This window comes from Penicillium samsonianum (assembly GCF_028829775.1).
Source record: "Penicillium samsonianum strain IBT 33392 chromosome Unknown utg000003l_segment0_segment0, whole genome shotgun sequence".
Classification (NCBI taxonomy): Eukaryota; Fungi; Ascomycota; class Eurotiomycetes; order Eurotiales; family Aspergillaceae; genus Penicillium; species Penicillium samsonianum.
The window spans coordinates 1,922,376-1,942,857 of NW_026643261.1; the positions used below are offsets into that span (position 1 = coordinate 1,922,376).

The window sequence follows — 20,482 nt, forward strand, 5'->3', positions numbered from 1 at the left end:
ATTATATGATTCGATCTCAATATTTGGTAGCATAAAATACATTCACAGGATATATCGGAAGTCTGGATGGAAATCCCCGCCTTTCTTTTCGTATGATCCCGAGCTGACAATGCGCTCCCTCTCCTCCGGTGACAGTTGGTCTCGCTTCGTATTGTGATATCGGAGCAAAGCCCACATGGCAGCATTACCAAATAATGCGAGACAGATAGCAGCAAGGGAAACAGAATGACCGACCACATATCGTCCATTTATGGGTGACTTGTAGATTTGACCAGCCTTTAGTTATGTTAGCTTGAGGTCAATGCCACAAAACGAGCACGCCAATATGATATTTCACTCACAATCAAACCGGCGCAATTTCCGATAGTCTGCTGGAGGCCGACTCCCATGGCACGCTTGTAATAGCCAGAATGACTGTTGGCGTTCCAACTGACCCCAAGTCCAACCACAGCATAGATTCTAGAAGAAAGGTTAACAATCTCTCAACAACTACTCTAAACAACGGGAATACATACCCAGTAACACACACGTATGTCGCAAAATATAATGCACCTCGCGCATGGACATCCACTCCTAGCAGCATGGCATAGCCAATAGCTGTCACCAGACACAGGGGGACCATGAAAACAGCTCGCATGCGCACTCGGTCAGAGAGATTGGCAACGACCAGGTAAAACGCGGAGGCCCAGATATACACAGGAACAGTGAGCAGTTGGGTCTTGACCGAATCAAACCCAAACCCTCGGATAATAGTAGGTAGGAAGGTACTAAACCCGAAGGAACAAGTGTTGACACAAATTTGGTTGAACGAGGTGAGCCAACTCTTGGGGTCTCTCAGTGTTTTCCACACTTCCTTGACATCAAACTCTTCATTATCAGCGTACCGTGCTGACTGTTGCATGCGCAAGCGCATCAGCTCTTTATCTTCTTCATTTAAGAAGTAGGCAGTTTCGAAGTCGTTTGGAAGGAGGAAGAACGTGGCAATGCCAATGACCGCGCTCATGATGCCCTCCACAATGAAAAGCCATCTCCAACCTTCAAGACCGCCCACACCATCCAGGCGAATCAGTCCAAAGGCGAGTCTAAGGTTATGTTAGCCATCATTGCTCGGATTTGTTTGATAGAATAGGGAGAGTTGCGCATACAATCCACCAAAGCCTCCACTCAGAGCAGCAGACACGAACAGATAGGAAATTCTCTGTGCTTGCTCTTCGCGCTTGTAAAAGGTGGTCAAGAGAACAGTCAAGCACCTGCGCAATAATTAGTCTCTATCCTGGGGGTTTATCAAGGCAGCCGATAGTCTCACGGAAATAGGCCACTCTCAAAGACACCGAGAAATAGTCTGGTGGTATAAAGCCCGGCAACATTCTTGATAAATCCAGCACCCAATATGGATGCACTGAAACCAAGAATCAATGCAGAAATGAGTCTGTTTGGGCGTAATTTCTTGAGGAGCATAGAGAACGGGATCTCAAAGAAGACGTAGGTTGCGTAAAACAAAGACACGGCATCTGGTTGGGTATTGTTAGCTCTAGCTTCGAATATTGGACGAGGCTAATCTCACTTCCTAGTTCATTTCCGACTAAACCAATATCTTCCTGTAAGGGATAAGTCAGTAACCCATTGTTTCACAAAACGTGGACTCGACTTTACCGGCATTCCGGCAACAGCTGCATTTCTAGCCAGGAGTTAGCGATAAGAACTCTTGCTGTGTGGATGAAAACCTTACCCCAAGTTACTTCGATCAAGATATGCAACCAAGAAAATGAGCATCACCAAAGGACAAATGCAGAGATCAAGCTTCCATAGTAGCTTTTTCTCTCGGATGGGGTCAACTACGAAGTTGCCCATCTGTACATCGTGATCCGAGGATAAGTCGGCTTGTTTGATATCTGTCTCCTTGTTCATTTTGAATGAATACGTAGATTTATCGTATACAAGTAGAATCCCTCCCCATGGGTTCTTATATATCCACAGAAGTTATCGCAGGCGTTATCAATGATCGGGAAATCCTTCGGTTTATTCAAGCATTTGGCGAAGGTGGGACGAATAATTTCCCGAACATTTTAGGTGGCCATGACCAATTAAATTCTGTGTCATCCCCAGAGATAAGCTCTAGGGCGGGGGATAAGCCGGGGGGCAGTGACCAAGGTTTTTCGTGCATTAGTTCGTCTATAGCCTCCCCTGGGGCACTTTAAGCTTAAAACTCTACCATAATTGCGTGTATATCTCACCCCTCCAAATTATCGCTGTTTTAAGTGCCTCCGACGTTTCAATACTTTCTCACATTGCCTACAATCATGTATATCAGCTGATCCGCTGTCGCTATCTTTTACCCGAAGGGGTTTCCCCGCATTTTATCGTCTTGGCATCGGCAATTATGAACTTTAACATATCTTATCTAGGAATTTCCCGATGAATTTCCCGACAGGGGTTATTCGGTCTGAAGAACTGCCCATTGATAAGGAGGCAAAGCACACTCGCACTTTTTATCTTTCGAAAATCTTTTATGTCACCAGTATCTCTCAAAATGGGAATTTCAAACGTGAATGGAGCGGAGTTCAAAGACACCACGGCAGCAAAACATCCAGTAAGCGCTTCACCAAGACCATGTTGGAGTAATCTAATGCGCCACAGGTTTGGAAGCGATGGGTTCGCTTCAGAGCGGAAGATGGTAAAATATATGGTGGCGAGCCAGTGAATCCGGATATTGATGGTATGGAATACTCAAGTTCACGAGAGTCCAACCCATACTAACAGACTCATAGTGGGCCAAGCCATAGAAAAGAAGGTCGACGTCTCAGTCAAAGTCGTGGCTGGTAACTCGGCATTAGATTATGATGCTTCATTCACGGGTGAAATTAAAACAATTGATGAACTGCTATCGCCAGTCTCGCAAATCGAAGCTGGGACTGTTCGTTGCGTCGGCTTAAACTACAAGGAGCACGCAGCCGAGATGAAGTTGACTCTTCCAAACACACCAACGTTAGTATATCTGCCTTTTGCGTCTGACCCTTGCTGATACCGTGCAGTGTATTTTTGAAGGCTAGCACTTGCATTGCATCTGCATCCGAACCAATTATACTTCCCTCCAACGTGGACTATGATGAAGCAGACTATGAAGTTGAGCTGGCGATAGTCATCGGCAGAAAATGCAAGAATGCTTCGGTGTCCCAAGCAGCCGACTATGTTTTGGGCTATGCAGTCGCCAATGATGTGACAGCCCGCAAACATCAAGAGAAGACATCACAGTGGTCTTATGCAAAGGGAATGGTATGTTGATATAGTCAATGCCCAAAATGAACTTCCCGACTAACCTTCATCAGGACGGATTTTGCCCACTCGGTCCATGTATCGTGTCTACAGAACAAATACCCGACGCTGCAATTTTGAATTTGAAGACACGTCTCAATGGAAAGATCATGCAGAATGGATCCGCCGATGACATGATCTTCAGCATACCAGAAATTGTGTCTTATGTTTCTCAGGTACAGAATAACTCTATCTCTTTCAAACAAATAGAACTAATTCTAAGTATTAGGGCCACACATTACTGCCCGGAACCGTCATCATCACCGGAACGCCTTGTGGCATTGGTATCTCACAGAGCCCACCACAGTTCCTCCAGCCCGGAGACGAGTTGCGGATAAGCATAAGTCATGGGTTAGGCACTCAAATATGCCCGATTGCGAGAGATTGAGCGTTGCATCAACCATATGCATTTGATCCAATGATTGTAGCGGAATAAAATTTGTCGTGTTACACACTTTGAACTGGATGTGATTCTTGTGTTTTGTAAAAAAAGAGGTTTGCAGCATTGCATTAGAGTACCTTATTTGTTAGCCGAAGACCGGCAAGCAGTATGGAGCGGCTATTCTACGAGAAATCAAGAACATGTAACTCAAGTAGCTAGGGAACCTAGGTGGGGTCCAAATGTAGTTGACGCTTACAAAGCTATAAGTGACATTTACCGGAGAGTCATCTACGAAATTAGAGCATTTCCTGAAGGGTTCATCGAGTGGATTCAAGTTGAAGTTGATGAACAGATAGAGACATTGGGCAGTAGGATCCTGAATAGAACGCTGAGCCTATCCCATAATTGTTTCCAAATTCAAATCCAGCATAACATCCAGCCAGAACTCTTCTAAACCGGAGTCCGCACGATCCCAAGTCTCATACACAACGTTAAAAATACGTTGCATTGGCAGCTTTGGTAGGATTAAAATAAGTTCAGACAACCGCATCTTAACCTTTCGTCTGGCCTGGGCAATTTCAACATCCAGCGTATTCAGACTGGGAATCGAATTTTCCGTGGCGCCAAGCACAGACCCAGACGAGAAAACAAGATCGCTAGATATGCATGCTAGAACTATGGGCTGCATAACCTTCGTTCCAGACGTTGAAGGAAGCTGCTCCAAGAGGGATACAATGTGCAGTGCCAGGGTGTGTCGTGTGTCTTCCACCGAGCACGATGACCATTCGGCGGCTATTGGGAACAACAACAAAAAAAGGGCCGGGATAGGACTTTCGCCATCCGCAGTTTGATTACTTCGTAGTCGTTCTTCAAGGATTTCCGGGAAAACATGGTAAATTTGTAATAGTGCCGTACAGCGATATGCCTCGGCCAACGTAAGAAAATGCGACGGCGGCGTGTTTGAATCACCGATATCGACAGGCCCACAATAGAATGAGAAGCCAGTGAAGAGAATTCTGTCCTCGAGCTGTTCGGCTTTCTGTCTGAGATCGAATTCTTCCGCCATGGAGCTCAAGTCAATCAAGGTGGGATTCAAAGCCTCTGGCCTTCGGCGGTGGGAGGTTCTTGCGGCTCGGATTACTCTTGCAGTTCGATAGAAGAGACTCAATGAGTATCTCAGAGACCCTGTCCACGGATGCGGTAAGATCTGCCCATCGACAAGATAGACTGAAAGATCCGTGTCGCTGTTTTCTATAGAGCTTTCCACCTCCAGAATAGACGACTCCTCTGCCACAAAGGCAGCTAGTAAGCTCCACCAAAGGAGACACTGTTTGAAAAGTGGATGTTGTTTTGCGAGGGCAGAGTTTGCATTCTTGCACTGGCGTTCTTGTCTCAGAAGATGGTCTTGGGCCGCTCTCAGATATGGAAGTCCCAAATCTGAAGCATCGTGCCACCCAGTGGTGGATCCAATCATGAGTAGTGCTAGGAAGTACTCATCGTCTTTTGTCTGAGTGGAACTCTTTTGGACACTGTTATTCAGGCACGCGATTGCTTGCTGTTGTGTCTGTATTCCGATGGCCCGCATGGTTGGAAAATCGTTGGCCAACGAGGCAGCTGACATGCTCTGGATAGCAAAGTAAATCGCCGCATTTCGACTCCAGAGCCGGCTGACAATAGTTCGGAAAGGATTGAGGGGACAGTCAAAAGATGACCATTGGTTACAAACCGTATGAAAGTAATATTGCACCAACATCACTGGCAGTTGGATGAGAAAGGAGGGGACGGAGGTGTTGGCCAGTCGTTGACGCAAAATCGACAACCCATCCAGCTCGGAATCAGGCTTCGCGAAAGCTGTACCATTAGATCCCGGCTCGATGTAGAACCAGGCATCTGTTGGCTCATCAAAATCCGGCAACTGGTCAAAGAGGTTTGAAAAGGCTGTCGTATCCCAGATATTCTGTGTTTCATTTTGAAGATTGTCTTTTTCCTCCTGTGTTGGATTGTTCACTTCGGAAATTTCGGTCGCAACCGTTGCGGGGGACTCGATCGGTGGTGCTGGCTTACTGGGCTCTTCGCTGCCTTTGAAAACATATCGCCACTGCAAGCTCTGCTTTTGGTAACCGGGGCATGCGTATCCTCGCGTGATACATTCCTGACAATTTGGCTTTGCCTCATCACATCTGCGCTGAATAAGTATTAATTATTTGGAATTCAAAGAGGGCCTTCATAGATGAAGGAGAAACTGTGCATCTTTCACCTCGACTTACTCGCCGCTGCTTGCACCTTTGGCAGCCCCCTCTCGATTTTGGTCGGCACCGGTTGGGATTCTGCCTTTTCTTTTGCGAAGAAGCCAATCTCTCTGTATTTTCCATTCTACTTAAAGCAAAGATACTGAGAATGTTGTTTCGCTAAGAGAGGGAAACACATCAGTCTGAGATGGCGGGGCATCGGATGAGAACCCGATGACAGAATTCGAAGGCCGGTGCATGAACCGGGATCCGATCACCTGCCGATAAGCAAAGCCTCGCCGCTGCTGAGAATCGCCCCCGATTGGTTTGAAGCGGAATCGTTGAGGTTGCCCAAATGGTGACTAGCGCTATCCCCCCCGCACCTTCCTTTCGCGCTAATCCAGAAAGGGACCAACATTACGCTTTGAGGCGGGTTCGTTTTCTTAATTCGAACTAGCGCCTTTTCTATATAATCGGCGCGTGATCAGCGTGTCAAGCAAGCATTTGCAGCAAGGAATTTCTCATTTGGGAAATCTTGACATTCAGGCCATCAGCATGTTTAAAGTTGGCCCGGGGAGATATATGCCCCACCAGGTACATATCACTAACCTGGATGGTCTCAAGTACAAGTGCTTTTAAGGACATGATTTGGGTATAGGTATGGGTATGTGTATGCGCATGCTGGAGTTGATATTGTACAATCTTTCAAAACTAGGTAAGTTCTAACACAACTCTTGGGAGGAGCCCTCCACCATCCTTGGTGGAAAAAAAAAAAGAATGCCCATGTTCCAACTCTCTGTCAATGGTAACTGTTTCTGAATTGGGTTCTCTCCGCACCGTGCTTATTATGACATCATATATGCGGAGAAAGTCAAGCCCTTTCATCTTAGTTTTCTCCATATTGTGAGGGGAAATTTGCACGGATATCTCCAGAAAGCTCGTTGATGTTACATTCATGGCCTCCCGGGAGTTCGATATTTGACAATATTCTTTTATCAATGTCAACTGCCGAGCTGCATCCATTGATTACTATTACCTACGCAGTCCTGGATGCCTCTGAACCAATCAACACTACATACATATGTAATCTATCCCCATATATCTCTCACTGAGTGGTCTCGAGAAGGAATTCCGGACCGCCGGATCCACATGGAGGCTATATTTGGTATAGCGTAGCCGCCGTGCATTAGCGTTAAAACTCTAACCCATTCCGTACTAGTTTAGTTTGGGTAGGTAAACAATCAAACTTTCAATTCGGAGAGGATCATCGATGTTTCAGCTCAGGCATACATGTATTGTCTATCCAATCTCTCTGCTCGTCTTATCTTCACGTCATATGTGGTTGCCTAGGTCATTGCCCGGGTGGAGTCTCCTGTCAAACGTTATCTCGGCATAAAATCATTTCTCCACTTGGATATCTTGTTTGGGAACGTGCCCCGGAGAGATATGGGATAACGGATTGACTGAATTTTGTCAATGTGCTCAAGGTTTTATGAGTAGTTGCGCACGGGACTCCCCTCGCCAGAATAGAAGATAAACACCCCGAATTCCCAATGTTTTTGCATCCGAAAATTCCTCTGTAGGCTGATTATTCGATTATGCCCAAGATTTGACTACCTGAAGCTCAGTCTTTTGACCCAGTCTTGGTCAACATCTCTCCACCCCGGGAAATTCTTCACTATTTCGTTACTCGTCCCGATTTTGTCAAACTTCTATCATGGCAGACGAAGTCACCGCCCACCAGCGTCATTCTTCGAAGAACAAAGGTTCCGAGACCCATTCCCCTGAGGAATTTCCCAGCATTGAAGAAGGCAAACAAACTTCAGCAAATGGGGTACTGGAAGCCCTGGGATACGAGCCTGAACTCGTTCGAAACCGCTCCACGCTTCAGGTAGCTTTCATGTCCTTCGTACTGGCAGCTATTCCGTACGGACTGGCTACAACTTTTACCTACCCTCTTGTTGGGGGAGGCCCTGTCAACATAATTTGGGGATGGCTTGCCGTCTCTTTGATTACCCTATGTGTGGCTGCCTCACTTGGCGAAATAACCTCGGTCTATCCAACTGCCGGAGGGGTCTACTACCAGACATTTATGCTATCTCCACCGTCATACCGAAGAATCGCATCATGGATTTGCGGATGGTCATATGTTGTTGGAAATATCACTATCACACTTGCAGTCAACCTTGGGAGTACTCTTTTCTTCGTTTCGTGTATCAACGTTTTTGAATCTGCTCCAGGGGTGGGAATCTTCCAAGCGGAAACATACCAAGTTTTTCTTATATTTGTCGCAGTCACACTTCTCGCTAATGCAGTATCGGCCTTTGGGAACAAATGGCTACCTTACCTTGACGTATGTCTAAACCACAACCCTTGCGACAACATTACTTTGCTAATACAAAAGCTAGACATTCGCAATATTCTGGACATTTGCAGGAGTGTTGGCTATTGTAATATGTGTTCTCGCAATTGCGAAAGAAGGTAGACATGAGGCCAAATATGTTTTTACTAGTTTTGAACCCGAATCTGGTTGGCCAGCAGGCTGGTCCTTCTGCGTCGGACTTTTGCAGGCAGCTTATAGCACTTCTTCTACTGGCATGGTGATTTGGTAGGTAACGTTATTTTGTTTCCACCCCAGAGGAACATATCCCGTCTCATTCTCCACTACGGAAAGCTTATATAACTGACGCGTCAAAGTATGTGTGAAGAAGTCCAGCAACCATCAACACAAGTTCCAAAAGCAATGGTTGGAACAGTCATTCTGAACACCCTCGCCGGATTTATCTTCCTTGTTCCATTGGTCTTTGTGCTCCCCGACACAAAGGCTTTAGCGGCTCTAGAATCCGGTCAACCAGTTCCGAGTATTATCAAGTCCGCTATTGGAAATCCAGTTGGATCATTCCTGCTTCTCCTGCCATTGATAGTGCTCTCTCTGTTCTGTGTCATAGGCTGTACCACGGCTGTCTCCCGAAGCACATGGGCATTTGCCCGTGATGGGGGTATACCAGGCTCCGTATGGTGGAGGCAGGTAAACAGAGACGGCGTACCTTTTAATGCCATGATGCTTGGCATGGTTGTTCAAATACTGCTTGGATTCATTTACTTCGGGTCAACTACTGCATTTAATGCTTTCACGGGTGTCGGAGTTATTACCCTGACTGTCAGCTATGCTTGTCCAATCGTCGTGTCTCTTGCTGGAGGCCGACGACACATAAAGAATGGCCAATTTGACCTTGGTACACTCGGGCTGGTTTGCAATATTGTGGCACTGGGTAAGTATCAACGACCTTGCAGGGTTTATCGCCATGGCTAATCGCATATTCGTTTTTAGCGTGGAGTATTCTTGTCATTCCATTATTCTGCATGCCTTCTTCAATCCCTGTTGCTGCAGATACGGTCAACTACGCACCGGTGGTGTTTGTTGCGTTTATACTAATTGCTTCTGGATGGTACTGGGTTTGGGGGTACGAGAAGTATATTGGGCCGCCAACAATGGATGATGAGTTTCGCTCATCAGACTGGTAAATAGTGAAGTAAGGGATTTGAGGGTAAAAGCTCCAATATAAATCCGACCTCGAATTGAATATATTTCCCTGCACATTTTGAGGCTGAGGGGGCACGGCCCCTCTCAGCGACTCTTATTTCCCCCACTCAGTGAGATTTGCTCTCCTGAGTGATTTCTCTAAAACAACCTCGAAATCTCCTAGGGCTTAAATGACATCCCATGAAACTAAAATGCAGGAGCAGAAGTCCCGACCCTGTACTGATTTACTAATATTGCATCGGAACAAAGGAGATACAGGCGATTGGCGACAAACTCGGCGTGCGAACTTCCACCTTGAAGATCCAAACGATTTTTCTGATACTTTTCCTGCTTGGTCTAAGATATGTATCATGTATGTGAACCCGCCCAAATCTAGAGAAACACCCTAATGTTACGAGCGTCGCCAATTCTACCGAGATTGAGAGATGTTCACAATGTCGACAAGCCTTCACCGATGCTTTTTGTATGCCTCATTTTTGGTGGTCGTATCATTTCGTTAAAGGAAATGGAGGCTTTGGATGCGAAAGAACGCGAAACTCCGGAGTCACCACTGGTTTCAGTAAGTACGCCACAGATGAATGGTCAGGGCATCACTAATTTCTTTAGATACCTGGTCCAAATTCGCCGTGAAAAAGGTAGACCATGATACCAGATTCAAATGGTATCATACCAATATCTTCACACGATGGCTGCCCTCAACTAATCAAACTGTGGTCCTCGCCTTCGATCTCGACCCGCCTGTCAAAGAACGGTTCCTGAGAGGAGTGATGAAATCGGATGAAAGATGGCTCGACGATCCATTCTGGGTCTATCCATGTCTAGTCGAGCAGATTGCGCTCCTTGAGGAGCCTTCTGTATGGGCTATCCGAGATCATGTCCGATCGATGGAGACAGAAGGAAAACCAGAAGGGAGACCACAGCCCGACTACAGACGACTCCACGACATCGCCCGACATGCAATTCATGTGAATGAGACACTCGACGTTGCCTTGCAAAATATCGAGCACATCTTGATGCAGCACGAGAGCTATACAAATTCGAACCCAGATAATGCTTCTCCTGCTTCCGAAGACATCGATCTTCGTCTGCGATCCTGGCAGTCTTTCATTACCAACTTACGGTCTCGGTCCACTTCAAATGAAAAGAGACTGCAAAATGAAGTCCAGCTGGCCTTTAATACTGTGGCTCAGCATGATGCCAGCGTTACCCTTGAAATTGGCCGGGCAACCCAATTGGACAGTGCCACGATGAAAACGATCGCCTTTGTTACACTTACGTTCCTCCCTCCTACTTTCATCTGCGCTATCTTCAGCATGTCATTTTTTGATTTCGGCGGGGACTCCGGCTGGACTATGTCGAACAAGTTCTGGGTTTACTGGGTCTTCGCTATACCAACCACGGTTTTTACAACTCTAGTGTGGACTTATTGGCCGAATATCCGTCGCATGTTGTTTGTTAAAAATGAATGAACTTCAGACTCTCGTCAGATTCTAGGAATTGAAATAATATAGAGGCGAACACTTCGTTATTATCCCATCTTTAACCTAAATCATGATGAAGGCGGATTTGCAATGTGATCGAAGGGGTATATTCTTTTCCCAATATAACGTCCGTATCTAGAAATCAAGAACAACTCCTGTTATTTTCAAAAAGAAATCTTCACTATTCTGGGGTGATAATTTTTCCCCCAGAACCTAGTGTCCCCATGATCTTCATTGCAACAGCTTCAGGTCTCTTGGGTCATTTATCATTCCCTTTTCCGTCGCATGGGGAGCGTTCATTCTATAAACAAAGATCCAGTCATACAGCTGGCCCTTTTTCGCCCATGAGAGCTATTTGTCCCGGATGCAGGGCAGGCAATCACAGCCCAGATAATTTCGCTTCCAATTTCCTTGCGGTGCAGGTACGATTGATCCATCACACTTTTGCGGTTTTGACAGAGCAAACATCTAGATATAGTAGGACGGGTCACTTGATCAGCCGAATTACCCCGGTAAGCTGACGAGAAGAGACCCCAATGTACGGAGTAGCCAAGAAAGATATGCAGGTTAAGGTTATGTAGTTCACGTAGTTGACGATGTTGCTAATGTTTGTTCTCTCACCTGACACTCGATCAGGGCCTGGACCCCCAGTTTCATGCACACGTGTGGATTATCCTGTTGATCAATCACGACTACGGTTCTTGCCCTATCAAAACTAGTTAGAACTATATTTTACTTCTAATCATGACTCGCTGGCTTTTGGGGAAATGGGAGCCTATAGCGCTTCCCGCGCCAGACACAAAGTACAAAAGCACCTCAAAAGCAATTAACTGTCCTTAGGTAGAGTTCACCCTGTGTCTTAGGTTGAATGGCCTTCCGGGCTTTTGCTCAAGTCTGTGCTTTAGTCCAATAAATGCATACCTGTGCCTGGAAAATAACGTGGTGATCTTGTGAATTGCAAACCATCCTTTCAATAAATTCCAGTTGCCAATTGAAAACAATTACTTCGATTTTTTTTTATCTCTTGTCGAAACAGAAACAAAATCCACAAGCCAACCGAATATCATGCCCTTTTCGCGTACATTGTCAGTCGTTGGATGCCACGCCGAAGGTGAAGTCGGCGATGTAATCACTGGTGGAGTCCTCGATGTCCCTGGCAGTACAATGTACGAAAAACTGGTTCACTTTCTGAACGAAAAAGACGACATACGTCAGCTTTTACTCAACGAGCCCCGAGGCCGGTGCTCAATGAACACAAATTTGATCCTACCCCCTTGTGATCCACGAGCCGATGCCGGGTTTTTGATCATGGAAAGCGAAGAATATGCACCTATGTCGGGATCAAATACAATATGCACCGCCACCGTGCTATTGGAGACCGGCATGGTTCCAATGAAAGAGCCTATCACCCAACTGACCTTGGACACCGCCGCCGGTCTGGTCACCGTGAAAGCAGAATGCGAAGCGGGGAAATGCAAGAGCGTGGCATTCGACAATGTTCCCGCCTTCGTATTCGAACTCGACTATCAAGTCCTGGTTCCCGGTCTTGGAGAGATCTCCGTTGACATTGCCTGGGGGGGGATGATGTACGTGCTTGTGGATGCAGCTTCCGTGGGTCTGAAAATCGAATCGAAATATAGCACGCAGCTAGTCGAGATTGGCGAACGTATCAAACGCACAGTCCAAGCCTCCTACACCCCTGTTCACCCCGAAAATCCCAGGATCAAGGGAGTCAGTATTCTGGAGTTCACGGAGCCTCTCACACAAGAGGACGGTTGCAAAGCTGCTATCAACACTGTTGTTGTCTCACCAGGGCGTTTTGATCGCAGTCCCTGTGGTACTGGCACATGTGCTCGACTCGCTGTTCTGCATGCGAGGGGTCAGCTGGCAGAGGGTGAGATTTTCAAACATCGCAGTATTATTGGCACCGAATTTACCAGCCATATTCGTGGAACCACACAAGTCGGTGGGTACCAGGCTGTTCTTCCGACTGTTGCTGGGAGGGCTTGGATAACTAGTTTCAAACAAGTGGTTCTTGATTCGAGCGACCCTTTCCCAGGGGGATTCAGGGTGGGGGATCAGTGGCCAATGGCACTGAATTGATTGGTATAAGGCTAAGGGAAGAACAATAACTGTTTGTGGATGAGATGCTACCCTCAAGGAAGTCTTCGGCGTCCTTATATACTCCCAGTCCAAGGTTACACCCAAACACAGAATTGGCATTGAGATATTCGAAAAGTGATAGCTCAACTGTTATTGAAAAGCATGAGGGTTTGTTATATACATCATTCAGACTGTGCGCTCTGTTTCTTCCAACACTGAACTTAAGTACAAAAAAGGGATCGTAAATCGACAATTAAAAGGAGCGTGTGGCTTTGATAGAGACATAGTATCGTCGGCTTAAACCAACCATATAAGCCGTTATTCAATGTGATTCTCAGATTGTTCCCTCAATTATGGGAGAGCAGTGGGAGTGTAGCTCTGGTCGGGCTTGACGACATTTCCGCCCGCAAGCTGCTCGTCGGTGTAGGCAGGCCAGATGATCTGCCCGGCCTCGTCGTTGGCAACGGACAAGGTAGAGAAGCCGTTGGTAGGATCAAACTGGCCGCTCCAGCCTGAGCTGACGGTGTATGTATCGCATGTGCTAGGGCCTCCGTTAGCGTGAGAGGCATCATTGGCCTCCACGATATAGGTACAATCGGTAGTGTCTGAACCGGAGTTGATGCCGAAGGTCCAGGTGCATGAGGTGTTTTCGCCGTTGCAGACACGCTTCATGTCTTGTATGGTCCAATCAGAGCTGGTGACAGGGGCAGCAAAGATGGAGGAGGCGAAGAGGCCAGTTGCGAGAAGAAGCTGAGAGATTTGCATGTTTGCGATTTAGTGGTTTAACAAATTGCTGGAGGAAGAAGATGTGTTTGAAATAAGAATGTTCGATGTTTGGACTGTGAAAGGCTGCTTGGATGAGAGTGGCCTGAATGAGAATGGAAAGGAAACCATCAACAGAAGAAATGAAGGTATTTAAGGCTTTCTCAACGCTCAGCCGTTGATCTTCCATTCATCAAAGCATAGGTTATGTGATGAGGCATCCCACACTTTGAAATTTCTCGTGGTCACTCCGCCATGATCTCTCGAATTAGACTTCCTACATGCTAATGCAATGTTAGTCGATGTAACAGTACATATGGAACACATAGAAAACACCTGCACTGATTGCTGGCAAGGTTGAATCTCATGTCTCACTCTTGGCAAAGTCAGACCCCAAGACAGGATTCCTATACATGGTACAAAACTTCAAAGGTAAACATTTAACATCTTGTAAGACACATTCACAACCCCGCCAATCAAGCCTTGGGGGCCTCAGATTAGGCCACCTATGCACCCATTAAGAGGGTTATTTCTGGATACATGTTCTCGAAGAAAGAAGCTAAGATCGAGTTCTAACAATCCTAAGCCCACCTCTCCCGGTGATATTTAGGCGCCCTGACTGCTAGGCTGCCCAACCCTACGCCGATCTTAAAACTTCATGTTTTCACATGCACAACCTAACGCTGATGCATTTCAAAAAGGAGTGAGAAAACTATTCTATTAATGGAAAACAAATAGATTTCCTAAAGGTTGTCCAAATCATTGGAGACCCGGGGCCCGGGCCCCAGGGTACGGGTCACGGGGCGGGCCCTGCGCCCCACCCAGGCACCCTGGGGCACCAGGTGGGCAGCTTTCAGCTGGGCTGAGTAATTTCAGCCTGACACCTCAGGCATCAACTTCCTCGAAACCGTGGTTTCTGCCAAAGCTAATCTCTCCAACTTCAAAGCCACACTTCCCTACTCCCCTGCTCCTCAGCTCTTCTATTTGCTGGCACATCTGACTATGGAATCTCCAAAGAAACTCAAAATTGCAAGTCTGGGCAGCTCCTTTGCTGCTGGTCCTGACATTCCCCCACAAATCGAACCACGTGCCGCATTGCGATCAGGGCAGAATTACCCCCATCTTCTGGCGCAGCATTTGAACGCTGATCTTACTGATCTATCCGTTTCTGGTGCAACTTTGCTCAACATAACAGTCGATCCACAGTCTACCCCGTTCAACGTGACCTTCCCGCCGCAAATTTCCAACCTCCCCGAAGATGCCAATATCATCACCGTGACTGCTGGAGGAAACGACATAAACTACATTGGCGGCATGATCGCCGATGCTTGTGATGCCGAGCTCCAATCGTCCGTGGCACTATCACCCAGCGAATTGGCAGAACGGCTAGGGGGGTCCTCGATCAGATACACAAACGGGCCCCGGGAGCTCGAATCTTCCTTGTTGAATATCTTGCTGTTCTGGGACCTGGCACTCAAGCTGGTCGGGATATCCCGCTGACCGAAGAGAGAATTCAACATTACCGCGGTGTTGCGTCTGTTCTACAACATGCATATTCTGTCGCTGTGGAAGGTCGAACCGATTGGTGTGAGACAGTCCCAATTCACCAACTCAGCCAGGAACATGCACTTGGCAGTAAAGAACCCTGGGTTGGAGGATTTCAATTAGGACCACTTCTGCATCCGAATCTTGATGGGATGAAGGCCGTAGCGGGTATTCTAGTTGAGACCATCCGCAAGAGCACATTATCCAAAGCACTGTTGTGAATATATTCACTATAATACGCTATGCGTGGTCTTACTGGGTGATTACGATTGTCAAGCAAGCTAGAGCAGGTGTGAGATATCACCATCATCGTGATCGCCCGTTGATATCATGCTCAGATCGCCCATTACCACACCATATTAATACCATTTCTTCGTTCAAGACCACGCCAAACCTTTCTTTTTTTGGAGATCACACCAAATTAATACATATAATCAGCTCAACGAGGCTAGCGGGGTATTGGGTATTCTGAATTCGGACAACTCGAATTGGTTGGGCCCGCTGAAAAGCTTTTTTCTGGCAGACATGAATTGATTTGGATGAAATTAGAGAATGCTGTCACAATTTACTGAGGGTGACTAGAATTGACTAGTTTTGTCTAGCAAGAGGCATCTCAGTTCCTCCAGGCCCGTCAAAACAATGTTGAATCCACTACACCCTGCCATGTCCACAACATAGAATGCCGGGCAAGGATCCAGCTTTTGCATCTCCATAATCATGACTCGGTACACCTGGGCATGTACTGGGGATCCTTGGCATTGTGGATAATTGCAGATTTACCAATCAGAAACCTACAGTTTGCTACACAAGGTCTTGTGTGTGATATGGGGTCCCCGCATACGGTGAGACGGGAGCGCCGAGGGCTTCTTTCTCAGCCTGCTAATGTAAGCCTTCCAAAGTTCCTATAGACAATGACTCACTGTTGGCATTTGCTACTTTCTGAGCCTCGTAAATGTCTTTAGAAATGAGCAAAAATGCTTGCGTGCCAGATACACTTGTAGCGTCAAATTTTTGCTTTCAATCAGGCAGGGTGCAAAGGTATGATGTACATATTTCTCGATCGGTGAGAGCCATGCATACTTGGCACTTGCCGCCCGTATAACAAACAAAAACATAGCCAATAGGACGACGTTTGCCTTGAACAACAGGCGATCCAGGCAAGTAAGCAACTACAACATAGTAGCGCCAGCAAACCCAAGCCGTCAATGAGAGCGTTGTCCATGCTTTCCTAGGTCATGTCCAACGCGAATTCCAAGGTTCGATGGTTTTTAAAAAAATATTTTTTGACATAATAATATGCCCTAGATTATGCTGCGGGTGGTGTAGCTTGACTGTTTTGCAGAGGAAGACATCATACACAGTATTGTTCTATATACAACGTCTGTACTGTCACTCACCCAAGTCCTACGTCAAGTATAAAAGCCGCATGAGCTGAGTATTCTTGTAAATTAGCAATTTGTGGCATTCTACTCATCCGGAAGCTTTCGTTCCATCTTTGTCGGGCCGAACATCTCGGGATGTCATCTTCCGGCTCCACGCTTCGCGTACAGCGAAAGCTGTCTCCTCAAAACGCATCTGAGAGTGTTTCATTCCAAATTAGATTATCTTGACTAGCCACTTATCTACTCCCCGTCTACGGCGTTTACATCAACCATCCGTACAGAGCAATCTTGGTCATTTATACCCCCGCATTATCCAACCGCCCCTCCTACAAACAAGACCACACAACATGGGGAAACGCATCGTGATCACTGGAGGCTCCGGCAAGGCTGGACAGCACATCATCAGATATCTCCTCCAAGAAGGTCACGATATCCTGAACCTCGACCTCATTCCTCTTCCTGCAGAGCTGGAAGATCGAGTCCACACCTTGCGTGTCGACCTGACAAACACCGGACAGGTATACAGCGCACTAGGCTCTCATTTCCACCTGTCAGAGCCATTCCGCGAGCCACTCGGGCTAGTCCCCGATGCAGTCATTCACATGGCCGGGTATTCTCGCAACATGATCGTTCCAGACGAAGAAACCTTCCGCAGCAACACCTCGGCAATGTACAACATAGTCGAAGCTTCCTCGCGCCTCGGCATAAAAAAGATCATCATCGCCAGCTCTATCACCGTCTACGGCGTGAGTTATGCAGAGGGAGACGTAGATTATCCCTCCTTCCCAGTCGAAGAAACCGTCGACGCAAATCCGATGGACACATACGCCATCTCGAAGGTGTGCGGCGAGAGCATTGCGCGTGGTTTCGCGCGCCGATATGGAAGCGACATCTATATCCTGCGCATTGGGCGCATTGTCGCCCCGGAAGAGTATAAACAGGCCATGTTCCGATCATACGTTGAGAATCCCGAGAAATGGGCGCCGCATGGCTGGGCGTACATTGATGCTCGTGATCTCGGGCAGATGTGTGATCTCGCAGTTCAGAAGGATGGCCTTGGATTTCAGATCTTTAATGCTGTCAATGATGAAATTACGAATTACGAGAACACTGCTGAGTTCCTGGGGCGGGTTTGTCCCGGTGTCCCGGTTACGCGAGAGTTGGGGGCCAGAGAGGCTCCCATCAGTAATCGGAAGATTAAGGAGCTGCTTGGGTTTCGGGAAGAGCATCATTGGATGAAGTATTATGAATGAGTCTGGAGAAATCAAATGTGATTCGTCATGTTCGTAACAGTGGACCTTTTGTTTTTCATACAAATAACTTTCCAGTGACCTCGGCCGGGGCCCCGGGGCTAGGGCTGTGTTAGTTAAGCAGGTCACGCGCCAGGTCCCGATGACATCAGCAGATCTTTGTTCCAAGGTTGCCGAATGTGGAGTGTCCACTGCCAACGCTTGGCCCAATCAGGGTGAGATTCTCTCCACGTTGCTTTGGTATTTTCTGGTCTTTGTCGAGTTTCAAGTTCATATACCAAGGCCCAGTCCACAACTGTCATGTGGGAGTTAGAATAAAGGATGCAGGGACGCAAGGACGTCTAATTCACAAAATTGAGCCTGGAAACAGGCACCCATCCACTAATATACGAGATTTTCTCCGTGGCGCAATGAAGGCGGGCTATAATCCGGGCTGTGAGGCTGGAAATGCCCGGTACAAAAAGCCTTGGCTGGCAAACGGGTTGCAATACCAATATTCCCCCTTTTAGCCGATACCGTTCAATGTCTTGCCCCTGAATCTGCCCCATGAGGTTTTAGATGAGACGTTGAGATAAGTTCACAATCACATTGTAGAAACTGGAGACCCCGAATTGATAGGTAACACAATATGGATACTCGTGAGATCGCAGAGAGAAATGAGAGCTCCAATCATGAAGTCGCGTGGGATTGACTAGGAAGCGAATCCTTCAATTTGCTTTTTTGGATCTCTCACACCGATCATGTTTTGGCCATTGTCCTTTTTTATTATTAGTACTATTATTACTATTTCATACTAGTACATACTACATACTAAATATGAGTTCATATCATACGTTCCAAGGTTACTTCTAATATCCTCTTAACTAGTTACTGCAGTACAAGTCTGGGGTACCCCGATCGCCCGGCCCCCGCATGCAATAATATACGGGATGCGCCCCCCAGCTTGCCTTGGCCTCTTTGTCTTTTTTTAGGGAATTTTTCTTTCTCTTTTCTTTTATTTCTTTTCGACTGGGTCTGCCCGAGTTCCCCCCCCCAGATTTTCCTATATCCCACCTCAACCGCATCCACACTTATCAGGGCCACACTATGCTATTCCCTTGATACTGACTCAATGCCATGGGCGATTTCACTGCCGCCGGGGATGGCATCAGTGGTGGCTACCAGGGAACTTCCCTGGGCATGCAGATCACGATTGCAACTCTTGCTGGTATCACTTGGTACAATGCCTTCGAGCTAATGATCCTCCTCTTCGTCACCTTCGCGGAATACCGAGGTCTCTACTTTTGGAGTTTATTTATTTCCTCCTCGGCTGGTCTACTTCCCTACTCGCTGGGCTTCTTACTCAAATTTTTCAAAATTACCGACGACCTTCCATGGCTCCCTGTCACCTTGCTCACGATTGGATGGTGGTCCATGGTCACCGGCCAGTCTGTTGTCCTCTACTCGCGCCTACACTTAGTCCTACCAAACCAGCGAGTCCTGCGTCGCGTGTTGATCATGATCGTGATTAACGCAATCATCCTCCATTTGCCCACTACGGCCCTCACCTATGGCACCAACCTGGCCGACGACGCCTCCCTAGGCTTGTGGACGAAAGGCTACAACATAATGGAAAAGATTCAAATGACAGGGTTTTGTCTGCAGGAATTCATCATCTCAGGGCTATACATCTGGGAAACAGTACGCATGCTACGCTTAGACCCGGACCGTACCAAGCGCAAGATTCAATACCAACTGCTGATCATCAACTTCATCATCATCATTCTGGACTTGGGCCTACTCGTCGCCGAGTACTTGGACTTCTACATCATGGAAACCATGCTCAAAGGCGCTGTATATAGCATCAAGCTGAAGCTTGAATTCGCTGTCCTTGGTAAACTCATTCACCTGGTACACAATCACGTCTGGAAACCCGAATCTTTCTCTGTGCCACGCGAGCTCCCCGATTTCGTCGATGCAACCCGTGTGACCTCTGATGTGACCCATGCCTCCCCTAGTGTCATCCAACGCAGACATTCCCGGATGGATGCCGACGACGTTTCTATCGCCATGTTCGAGCATTTACCGCCCGACCGCGTACGAACCAATTCCGATCTCTCCAACTCGTGGAGCAATGAGGCCCGCGCCTATCATGTGGATCACCTCCCGATCGACTTCACCAATCCTTTCAACCATTATCCACGTCACCAAAGTCGTCGCGGAATGCCCCAGAAACCGGGATGAGAATAGATCCCGTCACGGCAATATCCTCCGAACTTCTTTTTTCTTTATGATTCACGGCTTATGAGAAATGATCTTCATTGAGACTCCCGATATCCCACTTCATTCTACGTGGACATCACACATCAACCAGTCTTCAAACTGGTCTCTTCCCCGACAACCCTGAGGAAACTCAACTTCCCACAGTCAGACCTCGGGCCTCGCGCCCAGCTCTAGGATTCACCCGGAGTTGTTGTGCCGCTGAGCCAGTCACTTCCTTAATGGGAATCCACA

General features: G+C 47.2%; 10 protein-coding genes across 10 annotated transcripts; 7 read left to right on the top strand and 3 right to left on the bottom strand.

The window, feature by feature from the left end:
• Nucleotides 1–42: 42 nt before the first annotated feature.
• N7471_004305 (Major facilitator superfamily domain general substrate transporter) lies at nucleotides 43–1,908 on the bottom strand (the record flags this gene model as incomplete). The annotated part of the gene is made up of 8 exons (XM_057277024.1): nucleotides 43–276; nucleotides 342–459; nucleotides 516–1,082; nucleotides 1,146–1,250; nucleotides 1,307–1,511; nucleotides 1,565–1,598; nucleotides 1,654–1,678; nucleotides 1,730–1,908. The coding sequence occupies 8 exons, from the start codon at nucleotides 1,906–1,908 to the stop codon at nucleotides 43–45; spliced, it is 1,467 nt and encodes a 488-aa protein (XP_057136634.1).
• A 622-nt stretch (nucleotides 1,909–2,530) lies between these two features.
• N7471_004306 (fumarylacetoacetate hydrolase family protein) lies at nucleotides 2,531–3,700 on the top strand (the record flags this gene model as incomplete). The annotated part of the gene is made up of 6 exons (XM_057277025.1): nucleotides 2,531–2,590; nucleotides 2,638–2,716; nucleotides 2,769–2,985; nucleotides 3,033–3,273; nucleotides 3,327–3,488; nucleotides 3,542–3,700. 6 exons carry the CDS (start codon nucleotides 2,531–2,533, stop codon nucleotides 3,698–3,700), a joined length of 918 nt encoding a protein of 305 aa, XP_057136635.1.
• Nucleotides 3,701–4,088: 388 nt separating this feature from the next.
• Nucleotides 4,089–6,182, bottom strand: N7471_004307 (Zn(II)2Cys6 transcription factor; the record flags this gene model as incomplete). Its single annotated transcript, XM_057277026.1, has 2 exons — nucleotides 4,089–5,879; nucleotides 6,087–6,182. 2 exons carry the CDS (start codon nucleotides 6,180–6,182, stop codon nucleotides 4,089–4,091), a joined length of 1,887 nt encoding a protein of 628 aa, XP_057136636.1.
• A 1,457-nt stretch (nucleotides 6,183–7,639) lies between these two features.
• N7471_004308 (uncharacterized protein) lies at nucleotides 7,640–9,447 on the top strand (the record flags this gene model as incomplete). Its single annotated transcript, XM_057277027.1, has 4 exons — nucleotides 7,640–8,275; nucleotides 8,331–8,530; nucleotides 8,620–9,194; nucleotides 9,254–9,447. The coding sequence occupies 4 exons, from the start codon at nucleotides 7,640–7,642 to the stop codon at nucleotides 9,445–9,447; spliced, it is 1,605 nt and encodes a 534-aa protein (XP_057136637.1).
• A 484-nt stretch (nucleotides 9,448–9,931) lies between these two features.
• Nucleotides 9,932–10,935, top strand: N7471_004309 (uncharacterized protein; the record flags this gene model as incomplete). Its single annotated transcript, XM_057277028.1, has 2 exons — nucleotides 9,932–10,025; nucleotides 10,073–10,935. 2 exons carry the CDS (start codon nucleotides 9,932–9,934, stop codon nucleotides 10,933–10,935), a joined length of 957 nt encoding a protein of 318 aa, XP_057136638.1.
• A 1,077-nt stretch (nucleotides 10,936–12,012) lies between these two features.
• N7471_004310 (proline racemase family protein) lies at nucleotides 12,013–13,050 on the top strand (the record flags this gene model as incomplete). Its single annotated transcript, XM_057277029.1, has 1 exon — nucleotides 12,013–13,050. The coding sequence occupies one exon, from the start codon at nucleotides 12,013–12,015 to the stop codon at nucleotides 13,048–13,050; it is 1,038 nt and encodes a 345-aa protein (XP_057136639.1).
• Nucleotides 13,051–13,401: 351 nt separating this feature from the next.
• N7471_004311 (uncharacterized protein) lies at nucleotides 13,402–13,815 on the bottom strand (the record flags this gene model as incomplete). Its single annotated transcript, XM_057277030.1, has 1 exon — nucleotides 13,402–13,815. The coding sequence occupies one exon, from the start codon at nucleotides 13,813–13,815 to the stop codon at nucleotides 13,402–13,404; it is 414 nt and encodes a 137-aa protein (XP_057136640.1).
• A 999-nt stretch (nucleotides 13,816–14,814) lies between these two features.
• N7471_004312 (uncharacterized protein) lies at nucleotides 14,815–15,312 on the top strand (the record flags this gene model as incomplete). The annotated part of the gene is made up of 1 exon (XM_057277031.1): nucleotides 14,815–15,312. The coding sequence occupies one exon, from the start codon at nucleotides 14,815–14,817 to the stop codon at nucleotides 15,310–15,312; it is 498 nt and encodes a 165-aa protein (XP_057136641.1).
• Nucleotides 15,313–17,086: 1,774 nt separating this feature from the next.
• N7471_004313 (NAD-dependent epimerase/dehydratase family protein) lies at nucleotides 17,087–17,992 on the top strand (the record flags this gene model as incomplete). Its single annotated transcript, XM_057277032.1, has 1 exon — nucleotides 17,087–17,992. The coding sequence occupies one exon, from the start codon at nucleotides 17,087–17,089 to the stop codon at nucleotides 17,990–17,992; it is 906 nt and encodes a 301-aa protein (XP_057136642.1).
• A 1,113-nt stretch (nucleotides 17,993–19,105) lies between these two features.
• Nucleotides 19,106–20,212, top strand: N7471_004314 (uncharacterized protein; the record flags this gene model as incomplete). Its single annotated transcript, XM_057277033.1, has 1 exon — nucleotides 19,106–20,212. One exon carries the CDS (start codon nucleotides 19,106–19,108, stop codon nucleotides 20,210–20,212), a length of 1,107 nt encoding a protein of 368 aa, XP_057136643.1.
• Between the last annotated feature and the right edge of the window lie 270 nt (nucleotides 20,213–20,482).